The sequence below is a fragment of the Mustela lutreola genome, chromosome 7, assembly GCF_030435805.1.
Source record: "Mustela lutreola isolate mMusLut2 chromosome 7, mMusLut2.pri, whole genome shotgun sequence".
Classification (NCBI taxonomy): Eukaryota; Metazoa; Chordata; class Mammalia; order Carnivora; family Mustelidae; genus Mustela; species Mustela lutreola.
Genome location: NC_081296.1, coordinates 2,379,392 through 2,393,303, shown reverse-complemented (window position 1 = coordinate 2,393,303; position 13,912 = coordinate 2,379,392). Strand labels below are relative to the sequence as shown.

Below are 13,912 nucleotides of genomic sequence, written 5' to 3'. Positions count from 1 at the left end.
AGCTTTCTCCAGAACAGACCACATACTGGGTCACAAATCAGGCCTCAACTGATACCAAAAGATTGAGATGATTGCCTGCCTATTTTCAGACCAAAATTCTGTGAAACTGGAACTCAAACACAGGAAGAACTTAGGAAGGAACTCAAACACTGAGAAGTTAAAGAACATTCTGCTCAAGAATGATTGGGTCAACCAAGAAATCGAAGAATAACTTAAACAGCTCATAGAAACCAATGAAAATAAAAGAACATCCATTCAAAACCTATGGGATACAACAAAGGCAGTACTAAAAGGGAAATACATAGCCATCTAAGACTCTCTCAAAAAATTAGAAAAATCCCAAACGCACACGCTAAGCTTACACCTAAAGATCCTAGCAAAAGAACAGAAAATAAGACCTAAACCAAAGAGGAGAAGAGAAATAATAAAGATCAGCACAGAAATCAATGAAACAGAAACCTGAAAAACAGTAAAAGAGATCAACGAAACTAGAAGCCGGTACTTTGAAAGAATTGGTAAGATCAATAAACCTCTGGCCAGACTTATTCAAAAGAAAAAGGGAAGGATGCAAATCAATAAAATCATAAATGAAATGGAAGAGATCATGACTAACTCCAAGGAAATAGAAACAATTACACGGAATTATCACCAGCAACTATATGACAACAAATTAAGCAATCAGGAAGAAATGGATACATTTCTAGAAACGTACAAGCTACCAAGAGTGAAACAGGAAGATATAGATCATCTGACTAGACAAATAACGAGCATGGAAATTGAAACAGTAATCAAAAGCCTCCCGAAAAACAAGAAGTTAGGGCCACATGACTTCCCAGGGGAATTCTACCAAACATTTAAAGACAAAATAATATATATTCTACTGAAGCTCTTTCAAAAAATAGAAATAGAAGGAAAAATTCCAAACTCATCCTATGAGACCAGAATTACCTGATCCAAAAACCAGGCAACCCATCCAAAAGAAGAATTTCAGACCAAGATCCCCGATGAACACGGATGCCAAAATACTTGACAAGATCCTAGCCAATAGGATCCAACAGTCCGTTAAAAGGATGATTCACCAGGACCAGTGAGAGTTATGCTGGGCGGCAAGGGTGGTTCAGAATCTGCAAATCTATCAGTGTGATAGAGCACAGTAACAAGAGAGGGAACAAGAACCATATGACCTTCTCTACTGATGCAGAGAAAACACTTGGCAAAATACAGCATGGTTTCTTGATGAAAACTCTTCCATGTGTAGGGATAGAGGAAACATACCTCAATATCATAAAAATCATTATGAAAACTCCGTGGAAAATATCATTCTCAATGGGGATAAAATGAGAGCTTTTCCCTTAAGGTCAGGAACACAACAGGGATGCCACTCTCACCACTATTGTTCAACGCAGTACTAGAAGTCCTAGCCTCAGCAATCAGACAACAAAAAGAAATAAAAGGCATTCAACTTGGCAAAGAAGTTCTCTCCTCACAGAAAACATGATATTTTACCCAACAGACTCCACCTCCAAATGACTAGAACTCATACAGAAATTCAACAACATGGCAGGATACAAAATCAAGGCACAGAAATCGCTTGCATTTCTACACACTAACAATAAGACTGCAGAAAGAGAAATTAAGGAATTAATTCCATGTATCATAGCACCAAAACCTGTAAGATACCTTGGAATAAACCTCACCAAAGAGGAAAAGGATCTATACTCTAGAAACTACAGAACACTTAAGACAGAAATGGAGGGGAAGATACACGAGATGGAAAAGCATTCCATGCTCATGGATTGGAAGAATAAACATTGTGAAAATGTCTATGATGCCCTGAGCAATCTACATTTTCAATGCCATCCCTATCAAAATACCATTGACTTTTTCATGGAGCTGGAACAAACAATCCTAAAATTGATATGGAACCAGAAAAGACCCCAAATCGCTGGGAGAATGTTGAAAAGGAAAACCAAAGCTGGGGGCAACACATTCCCACCCTCAAACTCCATTACAAAGGTGTGATCATCAAGACATATGGTACTGGCACAAAAACAGACACATAGACCAATGGAACAGAATAGAGAACCCAGAAATGGATCCTCAACTCTATGGTCAGCTAATCTTCAGCAAGGCAGGAAAGAATCGTCAATGGAAAAAAGACAATCTCTTCAACAAATGGTACTGGGAACATTGGACAGCCACATGCAGAAGAATGAAACTGGACCGTTCACTGACTCCATACACAAAGATAACTCAAAATGGATGAAAGACCCTGTAATTTCACTGCTGGGTATTTACCCCCAAGATATAGATAGTGAAAAGAAGGGCCATCTGTACCCCAATGTACTTAGCAGCAATGGCCACAGTCACAAAACTGTGGAAAGAGCCAAAATGTCCTTCAACAGATGAATGGATAAGAAGATGTGATCCATATGTACAACGGAGTATTATGCCTCCGTCAGAAAGGATGAATACCCAAGTTTTGTGTCAACATGGATGGGACTGGAAGAGATTATGCTGAGTGAAATAAGCCAAGCAGAGAAAGTCAATTATCATATGGTTTCACATACCTGTGGAGCATAAGGAATAACATGGAGGACATTAGGAGAAAGAGAGGAGAAGGGAGTTGGGGGAAATTGGAGGTGGAGATAAACCATGACAGACTGTGGGCTCTGAGAAATAAAGTGAGGGTTTTGGAGGGGAGGGTGTGGGGGTTGGGTGAATCTGGTGGTGGGTATTAAGACGGCATGTATTGCACGGAGCACTGGGCGTGATGCATAAACCGTGAATCTTGGAACAGTGAAAAAATAAAATAATGTATGAAAGACCTCAATGTGAGACAGGAATCCATCAAAATCCTAGAGGAGAACACAGGCAGCAACCTCTTCCACCTTGGCCACAGCAAAGTCTTGCAAGACACATCTCTGGCAAGGGAAACAAAAGCAAAAATGAACTTTGGGGTCTTTATCAGGATCAAAAGCTTCTGCACAACCAAGCAAACAGTCAACCACACCAAGAGGCAACTCACAGAATCAGAGAAGATATTTGCAAATGACATTACAGATAAAGGGCTGGTATCCAAGATCTATAAAGAACTTCTCAAACACAACACCCAGAAAACAAATAATCCGCTCAAGAAAGGGGCAGAAGACATGAACAGACACTTCTCCAAAGAAAACATACACATGGCCAACAGACACATGAAAAATGCTCCACATCACTTGCAATCAGGGAAACACTTGTCAGGGAAACACATATCAAAACCACATTAAGATGCCACCTTACACCAGTTAGAATGGCCAAAACTGACAAGACAGAAAACAACAAATATTGGAGAGGATGTGGATAAAAGGGAAAGAATCCTCTTACACTGTTGGTGGGAATGCAAGCTGGTCCCTCCACTCTGGAAAACAGTATGGAGTTTCCTCAAGACATTAAAAATAGAGCTACCCTATAACCCAACAATCGCACTCCTGGGTATTTACCCCAAAGATACAGATAAGGGCGAAAAGAAGGGGCACATGCACCCCAATGTTCATAGCAACAATGTACACAATAGCCAAACTGCGGAAGGAGCCGAGATGTCCTCAACGGATGAATGGATAAAGAAGATGTGGTCCATACACATGATGGAATATCACTCAGCCATCAGAAAGGATGAACCCCCAACATTTGCATCAACATGGATGGAACTGGAGGGGATTATGCTGAGTGAAATAAGTCAAGCATATGGTTTCAGTCATATGTGGAACAGGAGGAATAGTGTGGAGGACCACAGGGGAAGGGAGGAAAAACTGAAAGGGAAGAAATCAGAGAGGAAGACAAACCATCAGAGACTGTTAATCATAGGAAACAAACTGAGGGTTACAGAGGGGAGTGAGTTTGGGTAGGGGATAACCAGGTGATGGGTATTCAGGAGGGCACGTGTTGTGATGAGCACTGGGTGTTACATGCAGCTAATGAGTCGTTGAACAGTACATCAAAAACTAATGATGTACAATCTGTTGGCTAACTGAACATAATAAAAAAATAAAATAAAATACATAAAAAATTATTTAGTGAGGAAAAGAAATAAAACACATGTTGAGTGTGAATTATTTAAAAGGGTTACATTTTGGGGCACCTGGGTCCATCAGTCAGTGAAGTGTCTGCCTATAGCTCAGGTCAAAATCCTATGGTCCTGGCATCAAGCCCCCCATCAGGCTCCCAGCTCAGCAAGGAGGCTGCTTCTCCCTCTGCCTCTGCCTGCTGCTTCCCCTACTTGTGCTCTCTCTTTCTGTCAAATACAGAAATAAAATCATTACCCCCCCCTCAAAAAAGAAGAAAATCAAAGGGTTACACTTTACCATTGGGGTGTGTGCAAAGTTTTTATTGTAATCAATAGTAATAAGTAGGAAATTTATGAAGTAATTTGAACCACTGCATTCAAGATGTTTCAAGCACAAATAAATAAATAGTAAAATAATAGAGAGCTCCAGCGCTGGAAAAGAAATCAACAAAGCAAAACAGCATCCTAGAAATGGGAGAAAATATTTGCAACCAGGTGTCTGTTATATGTATATGCAAGTATATGGAGAACACATACAACTAAATAGGGAAAGAAACAAATGATCCAATTAATGGGCGAATGACCTGAATTGACGGTTTTCCAAAGAAAACATACAAATGCCAAGAGGTACGTGAAAAGGTGCACGGTGGCACTAATCACTAGAGTCACGTTAATATTAGCCACAATGAGACATCACCGCACACCTGTCAGAACGCTTCTTATCTGAAGGACGAGAGAGAAGAAGTGTTGGTAGAAATGTGGAGAACAGGGAACCCCGTGCCCTGGTGGTGGGGATGGGAACCAGCTCAGGCACCAGGGAAAACAGAATGCAGGCTCTCCAACAACGAAAAAGCTACCACATCCAGCGATCCAGCAATTCCACTTTGGATACATCCACTTTGGATACATCCAAAGGAGGCGAACTCCTTCAAAGAGATATGGGCACTGCCGTGCTCGCCGCCCCGCTCCTCGCAAGCCCTGCGAACAACTCCAGTGGCCCTGGGTGGATACGTGGATGAAGAAGATGCAGTGGGACAGTCCTCAGCCATGACGAAGGAAACCCTGCCGTGTGCAGCCCCACGGAAGGACAGAGCATTACGTCGAGTGGGACAAATCAGACAGAGAAAGACAACCGCTGCTTGGTGCCATTTATACGTGGGATCCCAAAGCACTGAGTATGTGGATCAAATGGGGGTCGCCAGCGGCTGAGGGCAGGGCCGAAGGGGAGATGCTGGCCAAAGAGGATGAACTTCCAGTTACGATGAGTTCTGGGATGGCAGTGCGGAGGGGCGAGTGCGGGGAACACGTCCGTGCGCTCACAGCTGCTGCAGGAGGGTGTGTGCGTGTTGTGACCACAGCGACAGTGCGGCGACAGCTGTGCGAGCCGGAGCCCGTGCTCACGGACCGCAATCCGGCAGACACCGCACAGTACGTCCGCGAAACCCGTCACCACGCCGGACGCCTTAAACTTACCCGAGGTAGTGTGTCTCCAGCAAGCGGGAAAATTAAAAAGAACCTTTATGGTCATGAACCGAAGCTTCTCGGAGGGTTCAGGCCTGACCTCCAGCGACAATCGACAATCGGCTGAACAAATATGGGAACAGGGTAGGATTAGGATTTCATTCGAATAGGATGATGATCTAACCAACGGAATATAACCAAGGGAGAAGAGGCAGGAGCGCCAGGAGGAGTGGGCAGAGCAGTAACCACCAGGACTGACCGGGGAACCCAAGCTCGAGAGAGCAGTGGAGACAGGCCGCCTTGGGGACCATGACAGACCTCCAGACGCCAGCCAAGGGAGGGACTGCAGGAGGGAGCAGAGAAGCCTCGTCTGGGTGGAGAGAGATCTGTCAGGAAATAGGACAGGCCATCCTGGGAGAGGGGGCTCAGCCAGGGACAGAGCAAAGGCAGTGAGAGCCACAAGAAGGGGTGGCGGTGAAGGCCGATGACAGGAGGGTCAGAACTGAGGATGACCTTGCCAGACCTCAAGCCCCTCCCACAGACGAGAACTGTCTCCCCCGTTTTCATACTGACCCTGAGAGTCACTGAGGTCATGCAGCTGCTCAAGGTCCCTCATCCCCAGAACAATACCCTACAGCACTATGCTAGGAGAACAGGGGCTGGGGAGGAAGCCGGGGCTGCCTCTGGCCTCCACGCAGCCAGGGACACACCACCCTCCAGGGCCTTTCCCTCCAGAATGTTCCTCTCCTTGCCCTGGGGGACTCCTCTGGACAAATCCGCACAGGTGCTCATTATGGGAGTGGGACAGGGGTTCCCCAGGGCCTCATTCTCTCTGCTCAACAGCAGGGAGAATCGCTTCCCCTGCCTCCTCTCCAGTGAGCGGCTCACCAACATCCCCGCTGCACAGCTCCGGAGCCTTCAGAATCCAGAAGGCGGTTTCCGCGGCCAGCTGCAGCCACCGGTGACCTGTGACCAGCCCAAGACGCCGGTCCTTGCCTGGTCTAATCCTGGTGCCGGCTCTCTGGGAACAGACACCGCCACTCTGCCAGAATCTCGGTGCTTCTCCAGACCGGGCCGGCTTCTGTGCTGAAGACCTTGTGTTCACTCCTCAGCTGACAAGCAAGGGCTCGCCACTCCATGTCCTGTTCCCGAAGGAAGGACCTGGCTCTGACCGCAGGCACCCAGTCTCGAGATCAACAGTCATGCCATTCGCTCGTTCATCCCCCACCACGGCCATCTCCAACTCTGAGGATCCGGAGCGGACGCAACAGACCGACTGATCATCTGGAAAGAAGCGGCGGAACATCAGTGCCCGAGACCCGGACATGAAGGTAGGAAGATGGTCTTGTAGGTGACGTGCACGTTCTAGAATACCGAATGAGGTTTGGGGACACATCCTGGAATATTCTGATGACAGATTTCCCTTCTGGAAGCCTCAGGGTGTGATGAGGGGACACGTATGTGCACATATGTGTCTGAGTATTCGGGAATGTGTGTGTCCATGGGGTACTGGTGTTGGTTGTGTGATTTTACTGTTCTGCGCCTGGTTTCGGGGTTTAGTGTGTCTGGAGGGGAACTGTTAAGGGCCTGGCTGGCTGAACGGGTGTGTGTCACGTGATCCCAGACTTAGAAAACTGGACTCTCTAGAACAACGTCTCTAGCACCTTTGGGCCACAAGCCTGAATGCCAGCTCTCACCTGTATTCCTCTCCCCGAGGCCCCCGTGGTCTGCAGCAAGCTCGGGGTTCGCAGGTCCTCCATCCTCCGCAGCCTCTGGCAGGGTAGAGCCCGGCTTAAACATATGTGCACAGATGTAAAGCAAGGCTCTTGGAATTAGGGAGCTTTGGGTGAAATCCTGACAAGCATTTACAAACAGTGTGGCCCGGGCAAGCTGTTTAACCTCAGCCGCCCGCCTACCTTCCTCTTAGGACAGGAGTATTGCCTCACTTGCAGGTGAGTCAAGACCAGAGTTCGTCAATAAAAAGACCTGAACTCACAGCCGGCTCTGGCCCTGACCGGAGTGGGAGCGCCCACAGACCTCTCCTGACTCGCAGGTGCAGATGGGAAGAGCGAGCACTTACGAGACGCCCACTCGGTCCCGGGCCTGTTCTGAGAGCTCTCCGTGCTTCACCCCCCCACCCAGTCCACTTTCAAGAGAGGACACGGAGCCACGGGCAGGTGAAGCCGCGTGCCCAGGGTCGTTCCGCTGGGCGATGGCAGAGCCGAGACTGGAGCTCGGCGGTCTGACGCCCCCGCCCTTGCTCTGACTCACACCACGAACACCGGTTATGTCTCCTGAGCATAAATGGATCCCAGTAAGCACGACGTGCTCTGGGGGGAAGAGATTTCCCTGAAACATTTTAAAGAAAATTAGGGCCTCGTGATTTTTAAACTCAGAATAGTGACTACAAAGTTTATCTATCTCCGCACCCCTGCCAGGAAGTGTGCAGGAGCGAGATTTCGCTGTAACATTGAGTCCTCGCATCTACCGTATGGTTTCTGTACCATTAGGAAATGCGACTCAGTGTCACTCTGCAGGATTAAAGCCTTCTGTGTTGGGTCCCCTTTTCACTCAAGGACAATTTTTTTTTTTTTTTTTTTTTGCCAGTGAGAGCCAGGCTATAAGACAGGAGCCCTGGAGACCATCTAGGTCAGACTCCTCCTCTTACACGTGCAACAGGAAGGCAAGGGAGATGCAGTGACTTCCCCATATCAAATAATCCAGCTGCCCCAGGGCAATTACGCTGGTGGGACCCAGGGCTTCTAGCTTCCTGTTCTGCTGGAGGACTCTGGGCCTCAAGGCCCCCAGATCATGACCACCACACGGGGAGAAGCCAGAGAGGCATGGATGATGGTGACAGCCTAGAACACAGACTCCCCACAGAGCAGCACTCAGTAGTCAGCGCTAATGGTTGTATTCTCCGAAGTAGAATCCCTGAAACAAAGAAGGCCATAGACGGTTCTCATCTCTTAAGTAACAGCTCTACCCAGACTAGAGCACTGCACTTACTCACAAGCACTACACACTTTGGAAGGAGGGAGGGAGGCTGGGGGGTGGGGGGGCTCTGTCTTCCAGTATCTGAAGGACTAGTCTATGGGAGGGAGATCAGATTCCTGCTTGGACCGGAGGAGTGCAGTGAGAAGCCAGAGAGGAGCAGAAAACGCACAGATTTGGAAAGGAGACAAGCCCGACTACAAGCCCCACGGGGCCACTCACTAGCTGTGACCTTGGCCAGTCTTCCCTCTCCCGGTCTAAGTCTGCTCTTCCAACAAGTGGAAATTCCTTCTCCCCCAAAGAATCTGCTAAATAATTCATCAGCCAAGCTGTGCTGAGGTAGGGCTAGGACTCCCGTCTGTATTGAGAGCGACTCCGCTCCCTCCCAACTGATCCCCGCCCCGCGGGCCCCTTGCTCCCAGCCAGCTCCCCGATGGCCAGGCCCCCGGGGGAGGGCTCTCTTTAGCTCCCTGGGGGTAAACTCACCCTGGCTCAGCCTCCTTCCAAACCCTCTGGGAGTTTCCTCCCGCAGGCCAACCACAGCACCGGGGAGCGCTTCCTCCTGCTTGGTTTCTCCGACTGGCCCGCGCTGCAGCCCGGCCTCTTCGCCCTCGTCCTGCTCTGCTACCTCCTGACCCTGGCGGGCAACTCGACCCTCGTGCTGCTGGCCGTGCGCGACCCGCGCCTGCACACACCCATGTACTACTTCCTGGGCCACCTGGCGCTGGTGTACGCGGGCTTCACCACGAGCGTGGCGCCCGCGCTGCTGGCCAGCCTGTGCGGCGCAGAGCTGTGGCTGCCCCGCGCGGGCTGCCTGGCCCAGCTGTGCACGTCGCTGGCGCTGGGCTCCGTGGAGTGCCTGCTGCTGGCGGTGATGGCGCTGGACCGCGCGGCCGCCGTCGTGCACCCGCTGCGCCACGCCGAGCTCGCCTCCCCGCGCCGGTGCCGCGCGCTGGCCTGTGCCTCCTGGCTGGGCGGCCTGGCCAACTCCGCCGCGCAGAGCGCGCTCCTGGCCGCACGGCCGCTGTGCGCGCCCCGCCGGCTGGACCACTTCATCTGCGAGCTCCCCGCGCTGCTGCAGCTGGCCTGTGGCAGTGACCGCGACGCCACCGAGCGCCGGATGTTCGCTGCGCGCGTGGTCATCCTGCTGCTGCCGTCCGCCGTCATCCTGGCCTCGTACAGCGCCGTGGCCCACGCCATCTGCGGCATGCGCTCCCGGGGCGGCCGCAGCAAAGCGCTGGGCACGTGCGGGTCCCACCTGACCGCCGTCTGCCTCTTCTACGGCTCGGCCATCTACACCTACCTACAGCCCACGCGCCGCTACGACCAGGGCCGGGGCAAGTTCGTTTCGCTCTTCTACACCGTGGTCACCCCGGCGCTCAACCCGCTCATCTACACCCTCAGGAACAAGCACGTGAAGGGGGCCGCCAGGACGCTCCTGCGCAGTGTGGGGGGAGGGCAGGCTGGGCGGTGAGTGCGGGGCGGGGGCGGGAGGAAGGGGTGAGCCGCGGGCCACGGATGGGAATGTGCATTGGGAAGGCAGCGAGCCCTCGGCCTGTCCGTTTCCCTGTGAGAATGGGCAACATGTGTCCTCAGGGAGTCGGAGGTCCATGGGGAGGCCCCATTCTCCGCTCCCCTCCCCAATGTTCCTCTGCTTCAGGGCAAATCCCGCTATGCTGCATATACAGGTTCAGGGAGGGGAAGTGGCCTGCCGGCTCTCTCTTAAGCTGATGAAGAGAGAAGGCATGATTTCCAGAGGACCTTCCCCGCCTCAGGGGTCCAGTGACAATGCCCGGAGAGTCCACATGCTGGTAACACCCTGTACGGCAGGACAACTAACGTTCCCTCTCCCCCAGTCTGATGGCGCACACCGTGAAGACCCCACAGTGTCTGGCCTCAGGAGTCCCCCTAGTTGACAGAGCAATCCCAGACTCTGCCCTGCGGGAGACCCATCCAAAACAAGGAGCCGCAGTTGCTCGTCCAGGGAAATCAGTCCAACCTAATGCCCACCTAACCAGGTCACTAGTGCCACCAAGAGTACTGGAGCCCAAAGCAGAACAAGGAATTCCCCTAAGTAGGGGTGGTGCCGCTGGGATTCAGCTGGATTCTCTTCTGCACGAGGTGGTTCTTGAGCAAGTTTAAAGAGCAGAAGGGGCAAGGCATGTCTAAGATGGTGCGAAAAATGTGTTCTTGACCAGTCATGAGACACAAGAGGGACAGTGACAAAGGAGTGAGTGAGGAAGATACAGGAAGATCCACATTCCCGAGGGAGGAGCAGACACAGAGGTGGGGGGTGCAGGAGGGAGCCAGGAAAAGGCTCTGTCAGCCAGAACCCGGGCACAGCCTCGGGAGTCAACCCAGAGACCAACTGAGAGCCCCCACCTGAAAGATGCCCCCACCCCAGAGAAGACCTGCCAGACCCGAATGCAGGCAGGACAGAGACGGCTCCATGACCACACCTTCCCCAGGGACCCCCGCACACTGGAGAACAAAATCTGAGTCCCCAGGGGAGGTGTCATCCACGCGCACCATCATCTCCAGAAATAAGAACAGCTGAACTCAGCGTGGGGCGTAGAGCGTGAGATGGCGCACCGCGCCGGGGTCATTTCCTGCCGAACAACGTTAAATGAGGACAGAGAAGACAGTTTAGTTGAATTTCTAAATTCTTTATTACTTAGACTGTAATCATACCAGAGGAATTAACACACTTCAATATAAATCCTTTCACTGTTCTCTACAATCAGAAATTCAATTTAATTCAACATACTGAGTGATATTACAGATGAAATATGCCGGTGGGAACACAGGAGTTAGGGGAACCTGGATCCCAATGTGGAACTTACTATCCTGTTGGACGGAAGAAATAGGAATTTTTCTAAAAATCAGAGGGACGAGGGAAAGGATTGAATTCCAAGCTGGCTTTGATGCTGTCTCTACTGTGCCTTAAAATATTGTTTTCTATTTTCAGTAATATATACAATGCAGACACCTAATCAACTGTGTTCGATCAAAAAATCATGGAGTTAGAAACTTTTCTGCAGTCTTCCTTCCCACTTCACCCCTAATTTTCCATCTTTCTCTTTCTTGTTAATTTGGGGAAATCATCAAAGGATGTGGGGGGAGTGAGAGCTATCAGCGGGCTCACCCCCCAATGCAGTAGTCTGCCAGCCAGAGTGAAGCGCCCCGTCTGACGCCGTAATCCGCCATGCTCTTCCCATCTTCCAGCCTCTTGCCATTGCAAGTCACAATCTGTTGCTCAGGCGCGATCGCGGTCTTGGTCTTGATCATCTGTTTCACCTGGGCCACTGAGCTGGACCTTCGCACCTGGAGGAGGTGCCTCTGCCCCCCATCACAGGACTGCACCAGAGTCACAGGCAGCTCCTCATCACTGGGCGTCACCACCTTCAGAGTGAGGTGGATGGTCGTCTCCTTGTCAATGCCGTAAGACGACAGCCTCCTCTGGGGCTTCAGCATCTTGGAGCCCAGCAACAGGACCTGGTCCTGCACAGGAATCTTGGTCTTCGCCCGGACGTGTTCTTTGATCTTCCTCACTGTGTCATCCGAGTTAGCAGCGAAGGTCATGGATGTCCTTCCCTCAGAAGAGACCGTCACCTGGACAACGAAGGCCAAGAGACCGCAAATCAAGGTGCCTGGAACGCCTGCCACCTTGACACCACTGTCCCCTCCGTGCCCGGCCCCGCCCTCCCTGCCTGCCTGGTCCTCCAGCTCCTATACAACAGGCTCTGTCCCTCCCTTTTGTGGAACTTCTCTTGGGGAATCTCAAGCTTTTAACGCAGGAAAATCATTGTTTTCCTTTGCAGCCACGCCTCTCATTCATGCCAGCGTCATCAGTGACTTCCCACATTTCGCACGCCTCCGACCCAGACAGAGGTCGTCGAATGTCCAAAACTAAATCCGATCACAGAGCATGCACAGTTACATACTGGACGCTAAAAACAGCTCCCGAAGAGAATTATCGACTCGTCAGCTCATGGGACGCTCATCACTGCCCTCCAAGACTACCCTGGACGGGACACATACTCTCCGGACTCCGGGTTTCTTTCTTACTGTCCTACGACTGTGTAATGACTCACACTTTATGGTGACACTGCGTTCAGTGTGACTTGTTCCCCTGGACTTCCTGCGTGTTTCTATCTACCTATTGCAGAATATGGTCTCCTGCAGCTAGACCAGGGCCTCACCCACAGAAGGTACGGCCAGATCGAGGTCTTCCTTCCATAGTCTGAAGCTGGCCAGTGCACCCTGTGTTGTCGCTGGCAAGCCTGGCAGGGCCTCCGTCCTGCTCTATTCAAAACCATCTTTGCAGTCTGGACGTCACAGACATTTCCTCACAGGACCGACGCCCCTCTGTGCTAAGCAGCCCCCCGATGCCAGCCCACATGTACTGCACGCGCTCCTCAAAGGCTCACGGATCTGGTCATTAACACCTTAGAGTGAAGGAGTTTTGTGTACCTCTCATTTAGGAGGAGAAGGTGTTCAAGAGCCCAGGGACCCTAATCAAAAGGAGGAGAAAAGGCTCCAGAAAATATTTCCATAGGTTCAAATCCAGCCCTGTGGGCCCAAAGCCCACTCCCACTTCCCACCATCCTCCCCTAACAGGGCCCAGTCGGGCCTGACACAGAAGAGCCCTGAGGAGCCAAACGAGGCGCTTCTATTCCCAGAACCTTCCTTCAGCTTCTATAGCGATCAGAGCCTGTCTCAGCCCCTGCAGGACGCCTTCCCAACCACTCTGCCCCCACCTCCCCGAGCTCTGTCCCTCGTGGACTCCTGAAATCACTCCCCAACCCTTGACGATGCTTCCCCTCTCCGCATCCCCACTTTTCAACCCCAGCTTACATGGAGGCAGGAAGTACCAGATGCCATGTCTACAGCCAACAGAGCAGACACAGGAGGCTGAGGAATAGGACTGGCGCCCAGCTTATGTACGCCATACATAAGCTGGGCGCCAGTCCTATTTTGCTCTGCCATGATGTCATGTATTTTCTTTCACTTTCGCTTGGACTTAGTCATACACACAGAGAATACTCTTTGATCAAAACATTCCTCTCATCCATTCTACTCGCCCTCCTCTTCCAAACATAGGATGGTCCTTCCCTCTGGAGAACGTCCCCACTTAACAACTCACCACTCCCAGTCATGACTTATGACTGCCCAGCCTACAGCCTTGGGCCCTCACCCACTTCAAGACCTTTACTACTTGATGGTCCTCTCCTGCTGCTTTTGAGAACCTGCCCCATGCATCACTCAGGGGCTTTCCTGAGAGCAAGGGTGCCCAGGGGAAGATGTAGAGTCCAGGAGAAATGACGTGACCATTAGCAGCCTGTTCACACCAGCCAGGCAGAGTGGGAGGCCCAGGAGAAGACACAGGAGTCCATGAGAGTTGATCAG

General features: G+C 51.1%; 2 protein-coding genes across 2 annotated transcripts; one reads left to right on the top strand and one right to left on the bottom strand.

Annotated features, from left to right (window-relative positions):
- The first annotated feature begins 5,309 nt into the window (after positions 1-5,309).
- On the top strand, positions 5,310-9,977 carry LOC131835441 (putative olfactory receptor 2I1). Its single transcript, XM_059179735.1, has 3 exons — positions 5,310-5,476; positions 6,353-6,470; positions 9,000-9,977. The coding sequence occupies exons 1-3, from the start codon at positions 5,310-5,312 to the stop codon at positions 9,975-9,977; spliced, it is 1,263 nt and encodes a 420-aa protein (XP_059035718.1).
- Positions 9,978-11,148: 1,171 nt separating this feature from the next.
- Positions 11,149-13,439, bottom strand: LOC131835465 (ubiquitin D-like). The gene is made up of 2 exons (XM_059179756.1): positions 13,361-13,439; positions 11,149-12,115 (listed from the first exon to the last, which is right to left on the bottom strand). Exons 1-2 carry the CDS (start codon positions 13,385-13,387, stop codon positions 11,645-11,647), a joined length of 498 nt encoding a protein of 165 aa, XP_059035739.1. The 5' UTR covers positions 13,388-13,439; the 3' UTR covers positions 11,149-11,644.
- Positions 13,440-13,912: the final 473 nt, after the last annotated feature.